This window comes from Anneissia japonica, unplaced genomic scaffold, assembly GCF_011630105.1.
Source record: "Anneissia japonica isolate Jap-2015-1 unplaced genomic scaffold, ASM1163010v1 scaffold287806_len661372_cov189, whole genome shotgun sequence".
Classification (NCBI taxonomy): domain Eukaryota; kingdom Metazoa; phylum Echinodermata; class Crinoidea; order Comatulida; family Comatulidae; genus Anneissia; species Anneissia japonica.
This window is the reverse complement of record NW_022743067.1, coordinates 488,858-506,884: the sequence shown is the minus strand read 5'-3', so window position 1 is coordinate 506,884 and position 18,027 is coordinate 488,858. Positions and strand designations below refer to the sequence as shown.

The 18,027-nt window shown below is 33.7% G+C and overlaps 1 protein-coding gene across 3 annotated transcripts in view; it reads left to right on the top strand.

The window, feature by feature from the left end:
• Positions 1 to 12,719, top strand: part of LOC117119346 — a 17,726-nt gene extending 5,007 nt beyond the window's left edge. For 2 of the 3 annotated variants that reach the window (XM_033264135.1, XM_033264137.1), the window contains exons 2-4: positions 3,249 to 3,540; positions 9,329 to 9,506; positions 10,229 to 12,719. In XM_033264135.1, coding sequence (XP_033120026.1) covers positions 3,249 to 3,540; positions 9,329 to 9,506; positions 10,229 to 11,596 — 1,838 coding nt within the window. In that variant the 3' untranslated portion in view covers positions 11,597 to 12,719. The remainder of the gene's footprint in view (positions 1 to 3,248; positions 3,541 to 9,328; positions 9,507 to 10,228) is intronic. The other variant, XM_033264136.1, reaches the window with a different exon arrangement.
• The last annotated feature ends 5,308 nt before the right edge of the window (positions 12,720 to 18,027 follow it).

The window sequence follows — 18,027 nt, the reverse complement described above, 5'->3', positions numbered from 1 at the left end:
CCATATAGCCGTTTCGATTGAGTTGCTTCAATCGTCTTTAGGAGAATAATATCTACAGATTTTTAATGAATTTATCAATGAAAAATGTATATCTCACATTCAAGTTCGCAGTCACCGTGGCGACAGATAGCACTTAGTTGGCGATATAATATAATAATTATAAAATAGTTATTAGATTATGTAGTTTAAAAGGTGTTTTATTGAGAATATATAGTAATAGCACTGAATTTAGCATTAATGAGCAAACAAATAAAATACCATTACTTGTTTACTAGTATATAATGTAATATCTCTATTTACTGTATTTTTAGATAAGTTATATAATTATGATTACAGGCCAATACCAAAAGTGTCTATAGTAAAATCTACTAAAGAACATTAACATTTAATTAAAAATTGAAGAGTATCATGCGGAACTTTATTTGACAAAAACATGTGACATGCCTAAGTATGGTCATGATGGCATCACATCATAAACACAGGCACATCATGACTATATATGGGCATACAATTATTTTGTCAAAGAAAATTGTATTGTGCGGACAGAGCTAAAGTTATTAATTTCAAAATGGGACACAAAATGTAAAATTGTTTTAGATAAATTACGGACATTTTATACTTTTGAGATGGTCTATGCAAAACAATTAATACTGTAAACGTCATTACTTTTGCTTTATTAATTGAAAAGAAACTATTTCCTTCCTGTTGTTTAATGAGATTGTTAGAGACAATTAAAATAGACAAGTAACAGTGGTGTAACCAAAGGGAAGGGGTGGACGGCGTTTGAGGGTCATCCTCCTACAAGTTAAAGTGTAGTCATAGATATCGATATGTTTCGTCCCTAGTTTTGCGCATTGCGTAAAGTTTATTAAATGTATTATTTCTATTCAGCACCTTGTGATTCCGAGACCCCTCTAATTCGAGACCACATTTCCAAAGACCAAAATAACAATCTTCATCCTTTTAACACAAAGCTAGCCCTCTAATTGAAGACCAACCCAGAGACCATCCCAAATGTCCAGGTCCGAAAGATGGTCTCGAATTGGAGGGTGAACTGTACTACTACTACTATTATAAACTTTATCTTTATTTCACAAAAAAAAAAATATCAAAACATATAGGCCTATACAAAATTATTCCTTTGCAGCCAAAGCTGAATTGTAGAAATAATTTAAGATTTACGAACAAAATCACAAATTCACGTTACCCAAAGGAAGGGACAGTTAAAGTACAAACCAACAAACACCATTAAAAACCACAAACAGAAGGAACACACCTGAAATTGCACAACTCAAAAATATTCCACTACCCACCTGCACCAATAATTTATCACTTATAACACTAGTATTTTAATTAATAAAATTATTTATATAAATATAAAGGCATTTATTAAAAGGTTATATTTATTTAATTATTAAAAATTAAAAAATTAAAAATTAAAAAATATTTGGCATGCTATTGGCTGAAAAATGTATCAAAAACCTTGTTGGACAAAATATTGCACTGCACTAGGGATGCACTACGCGCTGAAAAGAATTTAAATTTAGTGTTAACAACACAAACACTAATTATGAATCTTAAAGTAATTTAGTCAAATATGTGATTGGGCTGTTTTAAATCTTTTCGTTTTACTACAATTACTACTAGTAGTAGTAATAATAATGATGATGACGATTGTAATAATTATAATAGGTAATAATATTAATAATATTAACAATGTCTTTAAGCTTTATTATGGTACATCATCACACATATTATTAAGATCGTTATGGTTGCTGAAAATCCCTAAAAAAAGATCATGAAAATGTTGCTGGCGCTTCATTTTGATTATATATAATGGTGATGTAATGATGATGAATTTTTACTAAAAGTGTCATTTCTGGTCAAGAGGTGAATTAGGTGCGAATTAGTATGGTTTTAAACAATCATACTTTTCTTACCTCAGCCCTAACCATGGTGGGGCTGAGGTGGGTGGACCCTCAGTCTGTGAAAGTCACCTCTCTTTCGAATTCCTGGATCTGCTGCTGTTGAGTTATTATATAATTATGTTAGGCTTACATATATTGTTTTGATGCGTCTATTGCAATTACCGCTTTATCCTCTCAAAACAGTCATAACAACGTTCAGAGTGCGCTACCTCGATCCCAGGGTCTTCGCCCGTGTACCCCACTGTGATACTTGGCGCCCCCAGCCGTATGGAGGAAGTCACCCCGCTCGTACCTCGCACAACGGCTCCTTTCCTTTCAAATCGTGGCTATGTCCCTGCCACCAGCATACCGTTTTTAAAATCTTGGTTACTCCACTGAATAACATTAAATGAAATAAATTGATGCTTAGAGATACCAGGCAATTGTTCAATGACAATTGGAATGAAATCAATCCCTACCTGACTTCCTTTCCGTGTTTCTGTGTGTCTGTAATTGATTATCTAGACAGAGAACTTTTACTGACGAATGACCGGTGGCATATACTAATTCCGATAACGGTTGATTTTGAATACAGGATTAGTTTTACATTAATAATTATTTATGTATTCTTATAGGATAATGATGAAGATGAATCTCCACGATATCAATGTTGAAGTACTTAGTAATGCGGTATTTATGGGCTAAACAAACGTGTTTACCTAATGCTTGAAAATCTGTTTGAAACATTAAAGTATTCGCTTAAGGACCTCAGCAGTAGTACAAAGTAGTAAAAGAAGCAAAATGTATTGTTGTTGATGACGTTGTTGATGTGGTATATGTTGTTATTGCTGTTAATTAGTTAAGTGTGGTTATAGTAGTAGTAGTAGCAGCACCAGCAGTAGTATTAGCAGTAGCAGTAGCAGCACCAGCAGCAATATTAGTAAGAGTAGTAGTAGGAGTTGGGAGAGGATGAAAAGGAGAGAGAGAGAGTCGGGGATTTAGTCGCTGAGCAGTGGTGGCTCCAAAAATTTGCCGACAAGTGGTCCGACATGTCAACAGCGGGATCCGAACCAAGCCGACTGAGCCTCGATTAGAGGTCCCAGAATAGAAATCCCCAGTAGGGTTCGTAGGGCAAGTTTTTATGGCTTAGTAGGGCCCAAGTGCTATTTAGACCACAATATTAGAGATTGGCAATCACATCAAAATAACGTTAGGCCTATGGATAGGAAAATCTCGCCGTGCCGTCGGACGACTGGTGCCACCAGGCTTGTCCGACGTTATGTACATGGTATTAATAACAGTATGGTTTTAAACATTTATAATATGTTCATGTATTTTCAGATCGAATTGACGGAGTTCCGTCCGAGGAACAGATCGAGAGGATAATAACTAGATCAAATCGAGTTCGGCCAAGACGACAGATAAGCTCAATGGACAGAGCCCGTAGTGCATTTAGGACAATCAAGGGGCTGTTTGTTCGTTCATTGTTTAGTATCTCAACAACTTTGGCAGTATGGCGCGTCGTTATGGTAAAGGATACATATGTGTACTGGTTTCTGCTAGGCACCATTGTATTCCTGTACATCGAAGCTGTAATAACATTTATGCAACGGGAATCAGGAGAGTGGAAATGGTAAGGTATATTTTGGGATAGATAAACGTACCGTATGTGTTAGTATACGAACATTCTTTTATTGACGTTGGCTGAAAATACACTATAGAATCATAGAGTACAGCAGAGTATATTACACTTACATCAGTTTTTATATTCCTTCATTTTTGTCATGGAAGCTTTTAAATGTCGCTTGAATGACAACCATAGACTACAAGCCTACTGAATTGTTTTCTTTGTCGTGTTTATCCTTCTTGATTGGGCATTATCTTAATTTTATATTATGCTAATAATGCACATTAAAATAGCTATATAAATTGTGTAAGACGCCATATAAATACAAACGCATTAACATTAATATAGACATAATTCTTAAGAGATTTAGATCGTCCGCGCTTGATGAATGCATTTTCCGAAAACCCATTAGTATGAATACAGGCCTACTCTAATTCCTAATTTACAACAACAAACTCATATCAAAAGTTTCGAATATTTTCTAAACATAGTGTAAATATTAATGTACATTGTGGTCGCGCCATGAGACTTTCTTATGAAATTACGGTACATTCAAAGTATTCTAATATAACTAACTTCTTAAATCTCCGCCGATACGTCATCTGTTTATGGTTATATTAATACATTGTTATAAAGAAATAATAAATAGATAACAAAGAATGGAAAGAGATGGCATAGTACTTATGCTACTACTGGTGTATATACTACGGTAACGTTGAGATGAATGGCAAACAGACAAATAATAGGTACGGTAATGCATAATATTAAGCTGCAGGTCAGAGCCTAAAGCTCTGTCTACTCTATAAAATTTTGTGTGACAAATTTGTGTTCCCATATATGGGCATGATGACGACATATTACACCCAAATATGGGCATACCACATTTTTTTGTTACATAAACAAGAAAGTTAGTTTGGACAGAGCCGGGCACTCACTGCGCACGACGATCGTCGGCCGACGCGATTCTATAAAGAACGCAACGCGACGGCGCGCACGTATAAGGGATCGTTTTTAATGACGATCAGTTCAGACGGCTGCCACCGACGATCAACAGACGGTGTCGCGTCATCTATCGCTCGCAGAGAGCGGAGTTGGATTCGTCGTGTGACAGTCGTACCCGGCTTTACATTGATAATGCATATTAAAGTGATAGTACAAACACATTCACACTGTCCAAACAAAGTACCAAAATCAACGTAAGTATTAAAGCAATGAGGCATGATCTTACCAAAACTAAAAACAAACAAAACATTCTTTGAACCCATTTACTAGAAAAATGAGTGTCTCAACATAAATGTGGCGATTATTTTACTTGCAGATTATATAGTAATGCGGGGTCAAATTCATATTATCTCGGAAAATACAATTGCAGTATAGGCCTACTCATAATTGGATTAATTAAAACTGTTACTTGAACTCACTAAACCCAGAAAAAAGTCCAGTTTAACACAAAAAATGTTCCGATATTGATACAGTATACTAGAACAGAACATGTAGCCTACTAAGTCTCTTTATTGCAAGCTCGTAAATAAGATTATTTGCGTGAGGAATCATTAAAGGGCGGCATTTCTTCATTTTATTAGTGTAATAAATTATGAGTATACTAATAACAATAATAAATTCCAATAATGCACACCGCAAAGTTCAATGATCTATTATATTGAAAAACGTATATGACGGTTAAGAACCTTGTTTAGCACAATGCTCAATAATTATAAAGCTAAAAATGACGAGTACAGGTTCTCAAATTGTTGAAAAGGTTGCATAAAAGTAATTACGGTAATTTTTATGGAGTTATTTTATTAACGAAAAGCTTATTTAGCTTAACAAGCACCACAACTATTGTATTAACAAAAAAGTTGGCATATTAACAATTATAAGACCAGTGGCATAACGTCTATGCGCTCTTTTGCGACGGTCCGCAGGGCCCCGACCTTTATGGGGACCCGGGGCCCCTCCCTTAGAGTCATAACACTAGCACCCTGATGCAAAAGAGCTTTGTTGATACATAACAGCATATTGTGTCTCTTACTGCATGACATGTCTTATATCCAGTGACGGATTATAGTGAGTGCCACGTCCGGCATTCTAGGTGCCATAATCATAAATGTTCTCACCTCAGCCCCAACCATGGTGGGACTAAGATGTTATAGACCTTCTGTCCGTGAAATAGACCCCCCTCTATTTCAAATTTCTGGATCCGCCACTGATATTATATCATTTTTGTCGTTAAAAGAAAATGGCCAAAAATAATTAAAAACCCCGGTCTCTCAGAAAGCCACAGGGCCCCCGGCTCCGCGTTACGCCACTGTATGAGACATGAATTTGTTTCTTGTTATTTTGAATGTACATCCTTAAAAAGACATTCAAGATAAATTGTAAAAAAAAAATAGTAACAATTAAACTAACGATAAACTTAAACATTGGACCTTTCCGGAGTGCCAATCAAACTTAACAACCAACCAATTAGCATAGGGCCATCAATATGCACGTGTCCAATAAACACACGTGCTGTCCCACAAACGCATGTGTTTGCACATGTGTTGTTAGGGACCTTAGCAACAATATCCAAGGGGCGGGGCTTAGCGGAACTGTTCGTTCCTTTATATAAAATACAATATTCTAAAAACAATACCACCAAATAAGACAATTAAAACATTTTTCAGGAGATGGAGCAAAATTAGTCGCTTTCTATGTCATTCTTTAACCCCATTCGAACAAAATATAATACACATTTTTACGTATAATTTTATAGTAAATTATCATAAAAATATATGTTAAACAATTAGATTTAAGATGTTCATTTATAAAATGCATTAACCATTTTGGTTGCTGTACAGAGAATTCACAAGTGCACAAATATATATATATAAACAACAGCAATATAACAGTAGATTTATATAACATCATATATAAAGAAGTGTTATTGAAAGTTTATAAATATTTATATAAAACAGGTTAAGTCGTGTTTTTTAAGGTAAACATATATATATAGCACGAGTAGCACTTAACAGACTAACTTATATTTTATTATTTATACACAAGCTTTTGCCATACTGCCTTCATTAGGTGACTGAACCCGCTGAATCCAGCGTAGACTGCTGGTGAAAGCTTGTATAATAAACTAATAAAGTTTCTTGTCTATAAAGTGCTACTCGTGTTTTATTCAATATTTTTGACAGTTAACACTTTAATATTATATATCACATTATACCGGTATATAATATGTAGGCCTAAAAACATAAAAGAAAGAAAACGAAAGGAAGAAAATGAAGGGGAAAAGAAATTAGAATGATGGAAAAATGGAAAAGAAAAGGAAAGGAATAAAAGAGAATGAAAAGAAACGGAAAGAAAAAGAAAGTGAATAAAAAGAGAAGAAAAGAAAATAAAAGGAAAAGGGAAGGAAAAAATAAGGTTATAAAAATGAAAGAAAAAGAAAAAAAAGAAAATAAAATAAAGGAAGGAAAGGAAAGGATGAAACCAAGATAAGTATAGAAATGAAGAAAACTAGAGAAGGAAAAAAGAATAATGGTAATGATAGTGTTAAATGTAAAAAGGTAATGGAAATTAAAATAAATGATAAAAAGAAAAGAAGAAATAGGAAAGAGAAAGTGATAACATATGAAATATATAGAGAAAAACTGTAAAAAAAACTATTGAATTTCAAAAGATTAGGCACTTGCCTATTTGAATAAATTGCTTATTATTATTATTATTATTATTATTATTATTATTATTATTATTATTATTATTATTATTATTATCCTCATCACCATCATCATCATCATCATTATTATTACTATTGTAACTATTTTCATTATTATTTATATTTATATTTTCATTATTATTTTATTTTGTTTTATTTCTTTATGTTTTATTTGTTTTATGTTTTTTTTTTCTGACGTAATAAATATCGTTGCACACAATTAAAATGGTCTAGTCTTAGCAAGTTATTACAGAAAGCAAATTTCGTTGATTTATCCTGCAGCACAAACATCTTGCGTTAGACGGATTTATTATTCGTTTGCAAGGTGAAACCACGTAAATATGTATAAGTACGAAAGGTAAACAATTACATATAGTTCTCTTTAATGATACGATGAAAATTCGTAGGCCTATGTTAATATTTTGTTTTCAGAGACACTGACACTATTGCTGTCCGTAAAACGTCATTCACATTACGTGGCATTATCATTATAGTCATTGTGTGAGCTTTCCTGATCGATTTCCCCGATCTCCATTATGCCGCAATGCTGCTATAAACCGCTAAATATGTATTTGCGAGATGAATTACTTTTTAAAAACTGAGTAGGCCTATCCGAGAAAAGTTCTAACTTTCTTATTTTTGGGGTTACATACTGCTTAGCCGCTGACGAGTTGATAACTTTGAACTTGCAACGCAGAAGGGGAATGTAAGATAGGTCAGGTGTTTTTTTAAGTGATTGACATACACATTTATTTTTCTATTTCGATCACAGGGGGTTGCTTTCCTCATTTTATTATGTCTGTATGATAATAATAATAATAATAATAATAATAATAATAATAATAATAATAACTTTTTAAATATAATAATCATAGTAATAGTGTTGAGTAGAGGCTATGAGGATGATAATGATGTTGATGATGATGTTAATGTTGATATTAATAATATTAATTCGTAATAATTGTATTATTAATTTGTCAGTTATATTATATTCTGGTCATTGACTCAAAAACATATAAATTAATAAATCAATCGTTCATTATATGGCGCCTTGCTAACTGCTATTACCCGTGCTATCGTACCATGGAACAATCTTGTCCGCTCTGAGGATTATTTCATAACACTACAGCAAATAATCAGTGCTTGGTGTTACGCTCCAATGTGTAGAGAGACTAAGATAATCATTTTCAAGTGATCTTTTGTGTTGATGACTAAGCTTTGTCCTCACTATCAAATATTCTTTGACAAAAAAAAAAGTTGCATGCCCATATATAGTCATGATGTGCCTATATATGGTCATGATGTGCCTATGATATGGTCATGATGTGCCTATATATGGTTTATGATGTGCCCATATATTGTCATGATGTGCCTATATATGGTCATTAAGTGCCTATGATATGGTCATGATGTGATGTCATCATTACCATATTTTTCATGTCACATTACTTTGTCATATAAAATTTGCTAGTCTAGACAGGGCTTAAGAGAGTGATTAAAGTATTATTGGAAGATAACTTAATATTCAATTAACAAAATAATTCAATTTTGTTTAACTATTATTATTTTTAATGACTGACATTATGTTTAAGTAGCATCGATATATTTTATAGTTATAGCAATATAGAAGTTAACGATCGATTGCGCGACGACGCTAAGAGCTAGGAACTAATCACGTAAGGTTGAGTCATCTGCGCTGCGCACACGAATGAGTTGTTGTTGTCCTCCAAGACGTAGTGGTTTGGCCTAATCTATGTTTGGGCAGAGAACGCAAACGCAGATAAATCACGACGAGTGGATCTGTTGTAGTCAGTGGCGGATTCCAGGGAGGCTCAGCCGGCCAAGGCCCTACCCCCTCCTTTCTCAAAATTGTTCAAGATTATTTTTAAAAATGAAGAAAAAAGGAAAATAGAGATGGAATTCAACCAGCAACATAAAGCATTGCTACTGTCTCTTATACACATCTAGATGTGTATAAGAGACAGCACCTATTTCGAATTCCTGGATCCGCTACTGGTTGTGTGCCGTCGCAATCTAAATCTCCTTAGGTAAAATAGTTTTCTAATTATTTTTTTCTAATTTCGATAGGTTTTGTCCCAGTGTGTTCTTCTACCTGGTTAGCATCTTGCCACCTCTCTGGATACTGGAAGACGAGCTTCTTCATCAGAGAATACGAGCAACACAGCGGAAAAATCTTGATTTAAAAGATTGTGTTGCTTCTGGTGATATATTTCACAACGCTACTGGTCTTGCAACAAATGTTGGGGTAAGTAAACCAATGAATGTTGATTAATTGCGATAGCGACGTTATTCACAATAATAATTCCAGCTATCAGTATATATTACAACAATACAGTTTGGTGTTTTGTAGAACCATATCAATAAGTATTTGTAAAGTAATTTTTGACTAAATGATGTTTTAAACGATTCTGTAACTTTTTGTTAACGTTATTTTCTAACAGAAACTAACCACAAAGTTCGCGAATGTTATAATAATGTTTTGTGTTTGCTGGGATAAGGCTATCATCATTGGTGATTTGGAAATTAATGATTGTGAGAATTGTGTATATTGTTATGAATAATGTCAATATGCTATGCAATCTAATGGTGGAGATGTACTTACCGTAAATGCTTGAATAAGCGACGCTTACAAAATTTGTGTGTCTTTATTGTGTTATTTATTCATTTTAACTGTATACATTGTATTTAAAACCCTGTTTCATTACACAGAGAGTAATATTTATATACCCTATAGAATAAGCGCCCTAGCCCTTAATCGAGAGCGGCACTTAACGAAAAAAATGCGTTTGGTGCGGCGCTTATTCGAGCATTTACGGTATTAGTTGTTTATTTCTATTTCTGTAATTTAGTGCTTATAATAATCAGATTTTATGTTTTTTTAAATTAAATCTGACGTTTTTTCGTATTTTCTTACACATGACAAGCAAAACCATTTTTTATTTTGAATCAAAAATATATATTTTCCAGATTGAAATACCACTTGACTTAGAAGATCATAACTGGTCCTTGGCTTTGCAGCAGACACTTATCTTCTTGTTGATCCTGGGAAGATGGTGGCTTCCCAAAGGTGAGCTAACACGTGACCAGTTGTCCCAACTTCTATTGGTTTACATCGGCATTGCCGCAGACATCCTGGAATTCGTCACAGAAGGTTTGAAGATAAAGGAGGTTCGATGTAACAAGATTTTGGTCTACTGGATTCTGATCATCTGGTCTTGGAGTCTTCTTCAATTTACTCTCGGTCTAACGGTCACAAAGGCACGTAAGCCTCGAATCTCAGGAATGGACCAGCGTTACGAAGGTCGGGTTTCGATGTGTAATATTTGCGAAACTGAGGTCTGGGGTATAGTCGCTACTATCATTATGCAGGATGGTCCATTTCTTTCCATGCGCTTATATCTACTTATACACCTGAATGTTGTCAATCAAATGATGATATTCTTTACATTTAAAAATGTTCTAGTTATGCTGCTACAGTTGTATCGCCTTCTCGTGCTGTACATTGAGAAACCAAGTGGGCCAACTGTCCTCGTACAGACGGTTTACAAATACAGACGGCAACGAGGCAAAAGCCGAGGATCAGAAACAACAAGTAAAGGTTCTTTACTCACTGCGTCAGAGTACAACAAGTTAGTTGCGACAAGATCTGGACAAAACGATCCTAGACTGCCGATGTCATCTGCGGACATGATGGAATACGGAGAGACAGAGTTTGATGCCCCTTTCGCTGGAGAACATTTACCTGGAAATTCTAATCCAACTGCATTTGCGAAGAACAATAAACAGAAGGTATCCCATGTAGCCCGAAAACAAAACCATCACGGACAGCAAATACAGCCAAATAAGGCGAAACAAAATAAAGATGTAAATGAATTGCACCATACAGTAACACAAGGTAGGCAAGTCCAAAAAGAGCACATTTTTTACACAAATGTTGAAAAAAGGGAACAAAAACCTCATTCTTCGAAAGATAAGGATAAAGTGAAATCCTTCAAGAACATCGACAAACAAAAATTAAAAGCATTGGCACCATCAAAGCCGAAGAAATCAACCTTTGGTGACGTCGCAACCCAAATGCTAAATCCTGCCAAAAGGCTTAACAGGCATACAGAAAAAAGTAAATCCGTAGAAAATTCAAACGATGCTAAGAAAGTTAACGCTCTCATAAAGATGTACGAGAAGGGAGATTCCAGGCCAGGATCTCCGGCTAAGCAATCGAGTCAAACTCTACAACCTAAGTCTAAATCAAAACAGGAACTTCAACCATCACGATCTCGGTCACTGGACGCCGAAGACAGCAGTAAATGTCATATACTGACGTTTAATGATTTATGAGTTGATATTAAACATTACCATCAATCACCTGGATGATATGAAATCAAAGTACATCATACAATTCTGAAGATACTAAACCAACATTAGTATACCAAACCGTATAGCAAACTAATTAACATTAACTACAAGATTCACTATACCTAATTGATCTAATTAGATACAAGGGGATGATAATTATAAAATATTTTGCTCTTAATAGATTTATTATTAATATCATGATATTTGAAATGGCAACTCAATTCTGTCACTCACTGCGTCCGGCGGTCGTCGGCCGACGCGATTAGGAGGAACGCAACGCCACAGCGCGCGCAACAGATCGTTTTTAGAGTGCCTCCAACAATCACCAGACGGTATCGCGTCGCCCAGTGCTCACAAGAAGCGGAGTTGGATTCCTCGGCAAGCGGTCGTACGACGCAGTGAATGCCAGGCTTAAGTAAGCTACATAAGAATATTTTTGTATTGATATAACTTTACTCAAAGTATGATAATGATGTCCAATAAGGTTTAACTGAGACACCTCCGAGAAGAAGTTGAATGCCATAGTAGGGTTGATTGTTACTATTACTGGTGGCTGTCGTAGTGAGTGTACTTGTTGGTGCACTTGGTGGTTAAGTTATTTGAACTTACCAAATTTTCATGAACCCCAGGACACAGATTGTTTGTTATAGATTCCGTGTATAATTCAAATTAGTAGGCATAAGCCTAAGTTTTCATACATTTTAATGTAGGCCTAAACTGTTTTTTCATATTGTAGCATTTTTGTCATACACTACTCCGTAACATGTCGAATTAATTATTGTAAACGTGATCAAGCATGGAAGCTAAATGATTATATAATGTGAGTGTATTCAAATTATCAAGTTTTATGCGACAAATGTGAATTGCCCATATAATGTGCATGAAGAATGGTATCACATCTAGATATGGGAAGGATGGTGTCATAATACCCATATATGGGCAAATCATAGGCCCTATGTATTTTTCACATACAATTTGATGATGTGGATAGAGTTTAAATGTGTCAGCGCCTAGATACGATGTTGTGGTATCCACTTTATAAGTACTTTGTAAAAAATGTGTTCCCTTTAAAAATGCCATAAATTGCGTGATGTTCATGCCCGGCTAAGCCACTCAATGCTGGTTTGGCAAACATAGAGTTGCACGCATGAGTAAGCCTAGCTCACAAAGTCATTACTGTAATATTTCAAATTGCTGTGCTACAATTTTAATAATGTGCAATACGACAAAAATATTGAAGAGTGAAAAGTTAAATCAATTGTATTTTTTTAATTCTTATATGTCTATATATGTTGGAATACATATTTATATAAAAATAATATATAACATTATCGGTTTATGTATATATATATATATACATAGGCATATATATATATATATACATATATATATATATATATATATATTTAGAAATCAAGATAGCCATTAACACTGTTAAATTATATATAAATCATCAAAGAAAACTAAATTCAGTGTTCGAATAAAGGACATAATGGTACATCGTGTAGCATAGCTCCCAACGAATGTTGTTCTATAAATAAATAAATAAATAAATAAATATTGTGTAATAAACTGCCTCTAACGGGATTCGACCTATGTATATAGTTCTATATAGGCCTAAGCAATATAAAGCATTACGGCAAGATGGGCTCTGCCATAATACTTCTAATAATTCCTTGCTTTTCACAGGTTTAGGCCTACCAGTATAAACAATATAAATACAAATTAGTAAAATTAAATCACCCCACTAGGTAGGTCTTACACCGAATAAGAATTTCTGGATCGGAAAGCCTACCGAACAGGTCGAAAATTTGGATCAGTGAATAAGAAAATCGACGCTGGCGCCGTCAGTTGGCCGTACTGGCGGCCGTGGTCCGAATTATTCGGTTCGGATCCGATGTGAATACAACTAACTAACTTACGCTTAACATCTCATCCCAAACTACGGTGCGCTAATGTAATTTCAGCCTTCGAAAAAAAGGGGAGCAGTGATGTAATTGGACTAGAGACCAAGGATTTATCTTTTATTTGATAAAATCACTCACTAAAGCATGTCAGGATAAAAAATAAGCATGTTAAATGAAATGATTATGCTGAAACCACGTGGAATCGTGAGTATGATTGTATTGATACATATTTAAAATCATTCTTAAAATCATTTTTCTTAGTCCATATTTTATATTTCAACGTCTTTTTATTGTAAACTGAAGCTTGATTTTCATACAATAGCTGCACGCTATCGCTAACAACTTTCGGTGACGCTGATTGGTCGGTCGAAATTGCGTCGGGAACTGCGTTTCACCGAAAACAGTATAGCGATTTTAAGGAAACCACGCTTAAGGTGATTTGTTACTAAGAGTAGACTAAATTAGTCCACCTCATTATTTAAATGTTGAATAATAAGGTGGCGATTCTAAGATGGCTGTGAGGAATTAAGTATTCGGGTTATTTCGATAGGTTCGTTGTACAACCCATGTTCGGTTTTCCTTACAGTTCAGTTCGTAGAACACTCGTACTGAACCATGACCGAACAAGCCTTGCTGTTAGTCCTAGCTAGGGCCTAGTCGTAATAAAATAAGCCTACGTCGATTAGCCTACGCAAAGTTACCATATTACTGTATTTGTACATTGTGTTTTATGTTACATGTAGTGGACCTGCCAAGTGAGGTTTAGGGCTAGGCCAGCTCCACCAATCAGCACGTCCAATTTGCGTAAAATCGTCGCAGCAATAACCATGACGGCTACAAAATGATAGATTTATAATAAATTCGCATAATTTATAATTTATATTTACGACAAATTTTCTGTATTAGTGTCATGTTTCGTATTTAATAAAATGCTGTTATATTCGATACGTCATGAATATCGCTGAAAACACATTTGTATATTAAATTTGTATTTTTGGCCTGTATTTAGGGTTTCTAGCTCTTATACTCAAGCTCAAATCAAATTTGTACGTTTCTCATTGCTAACTAAAGGTCTATATGAATGTAAAATTTGTGTTGCTTTATACACGAGTTTAAGTAGATTTCAAACCCTATAAAGCCAGGCACCCACTGCGCCCGAGGGTCTTCGCCGACGCGATTATATGGAGAACGCAACCCCATGACGCTCGTGCATCAGATCGTTTTTAAAGACGATCTGTTCTGACTGCCAATGACAAAAAGTAGACGGCGTCGCTCGTCTGACGCTCACAGGAGTGGAGTGCCCGGTTGAAGTTTAACACAATTATTCATGTATGTGTGTGCGCGTTAAGTGTCCCTCTCAGAGGATTAAACGGATTTATTTCTATTTCATTGAAACTCATGTGTCTATATCACTTGATGGGTAATCTTGTTATTAAATTGTCGAAGATGTGTGTTATACGAGCTGTTTTGTTATTCATTAAATAGCATTTACAAGAGAATCGACTAAACACTTACCAAACACATCATGCTGATCACGTGGTTCACAGAAATTTGTATCATTGCAACCTGTTCCTGTTCTTAAGATTTTTTTTTTTACAAAAGAGAGAGATTTTTGTGACGCCGACGTGTTTCATGTGTTGGTTAAAATGCTTTTAAATGCTTAATAATTTAAATCCATTTTATTTTCCCACATGCAATTTGTTAAATTTCACTGGGAAGCAATAAATCATAAAATTGCTAATAAATCATGTATTCAAAAATGCATGTCTATTAGAAGTAAATAATACCGTCAGTGCTACATTTGTTTACCAAGTTAATCCAAATTACACATAACATTTATACTTTTGAATAATATAAAACTAATATATCACTGTGTAAATTATGTTCCAAGAAGTCAAGAGGTCCATCGATTCCTATTTTCTTAATGTATATATACTTATATATACTTTTAAATATATATATAGGCATATATATATATATCTTAGAGATCTAAGATATATCCCTTTCTCGAGTGCACGTTTGTCACTTGAGTGAATATATATATACATATATATATATATATATATATATATATATATATATTTACTCAATTTTTTATATATATCCGATGTAGTTGGTTCCACGTATGTCTCACAAAAATATATAATAAAAAGCAAATACGAAAAAGAAACGATTGCATACGTTGACATAATACAGACATAAAATTTATTCAAGACGAATATTTCGGACACGCCCGTGTCCTTCCTCAGCGTTATGCGTATGACTGAAAAAATACAGATCAGATGAACTAAAAACTGTAAAAGAAGTAATAAACAGTCGGCAACATAAAAAACGTTGGCGGTAACAGGCCTATGAAAATAATTGAGCGGAATAAACAAAATGTCGGCAAAGTAATCAGCGTGTACACTGTAATCGAAACAGTGACAGTGGGCTTAAATAAATGATAAAGGTATATTTAATGAAATACTGTTTTATATAATATTGTTATAATATAAAACTATTAAAACTATAATGCTAATTAAAGTAATATAATGATCATCATTTATAAACAGAAATAGAAATACTTATAAAAGGTAAACCATTTATATTATTTAGTGAAGGAATAACCACTTATGAAACCTAGGTCTTGTTAATACCAATATTGTGTGTGTTAAGTTTCAGGATCCATTGAAGTTCAGCACAACGTCTATCAGTTAAAGACCTGAACCCTGAAGCAATTAAAACAAATCTCATATCAATAACAGAGTGGTTAGGAAGATTGAAATGTTGTGCAACTTGCTCTTGAACACATTCACATTTGGTGAGTTCCGTATTTCAATGGGCACTTTCTTCCATAAATATGGTGCAGCACAGGAAAGAGAAACCCTTCCCGAAAGATTTTAATTTCCATCTTGGTGTGTTTAACCGATGATTTTGAATGGACACAATGCATGATAACTGGACGTCAATAAGTCCAAACCTATTAAAATTCCTATTCATTGTGATCTTTCGATCAAATCCAATAGACAATTTTATTTCATTTAATTTATTTCTCTCAATATAAACATAAACAATATATAATATACAATAGGTACACAATACACTAAAACAGTAAAACAAACCTAACAAAAAAAATTGGGTCATAAAAAAAACATTAAAAGAGAGAAGACCAAAAAAGCGAACTGAATCAATTATCAAGTGGTTACCCTTACAAAAAAACGACACAATAAATATAATTCATAAATACCTTTTTAAAAATCTATACAATATATTTGTTTAATTGTGTAATTGTATTATTATTATTATTTTATTATTATTATTATTATTATTATTATTATTAATTATTATTATGTTACTAAAACCTACCTTATAGGGAACTAAGACAATGGAGAAATTAGAAAACGATTAAAAAAACCAAGTTACGGGGAAAATAACACAAAAGTTATTTCCCTTAAGTCCGATTTAGTGCATGTTGTTTACCATTATTATTATTATTATTATTATTATTATTATTATTATTATTATTATTATTATTATTATTATTATTATTTTTATTATTTAAGAGATCTACGAAGTGAACTTAGTCAAATGGTATTTCTAATATTATTGGGTAGTCTGTTCCATGCCCGTGGAAAATGATTAAAAACAGAATATTTACAGGCATTGGTTCAAGAAAAGAAATGAGCGAAGATAAGATTATCCGGATGACTTGTATTAAGTTTGACCAATTTAAAGCTATCAGGTGAATATTTTTCCCAGAGACAGTTAACAACAAATATAATGCATAAATAACAATAACGATCTTCAATAGAGGTAAGTTCCAAAAAAAAAATCACAACGCTGGGCATAGGCTTGACGTTTTATTGCATTATTTCAGGTGATAATTTTATACTGATTTTAACAAACCTTTACACCAATTACATTATAGACCTACGCACTATTTTGATCATTTTTTACTATAGGTGTTTCCGCAGAATAACTTTTTCTTCTGCAAACTCTTTGCATTTCCATTTGAAACAATGGAAATTCTATATAAATAGTGACTTCTAACAAAATATTCATGAACATTGTTTTTTGGCAACAAAACAAAATCTTGTCATATTTTGACACATATTGCAAATAAGTAGATAAACTCTATATTCCTCGCCTCAAAAAGTTCAAATTCGAAAAGCCATCGGATTAATATAATGCACTTGATATATATATATGAGTATAGTATTTAGACAGCGAATGATCTTTAGGCTACTTCAGGTGAAGTAATCCCAATAGTACTAGCCGCCGTGTCTCCTGTAATATGTGAGTATTAGTGTTGTAGTACAATATACACGGATGATTTAAGTCTCTAAAGAAGAACAAGAGTTCTGAAGCACATTATAAGTACGAATTAAGCCATATATGGTAATATAAACATTGTGTTAAAAACAACGCATGTGCACATAAATGTGTTTGGCAAGTTAGGTTAAACTAGAAACATTAGCTGGTCATGAATTTAGTAAAACAAATAAATAATAATAACAGTGCTTGAAT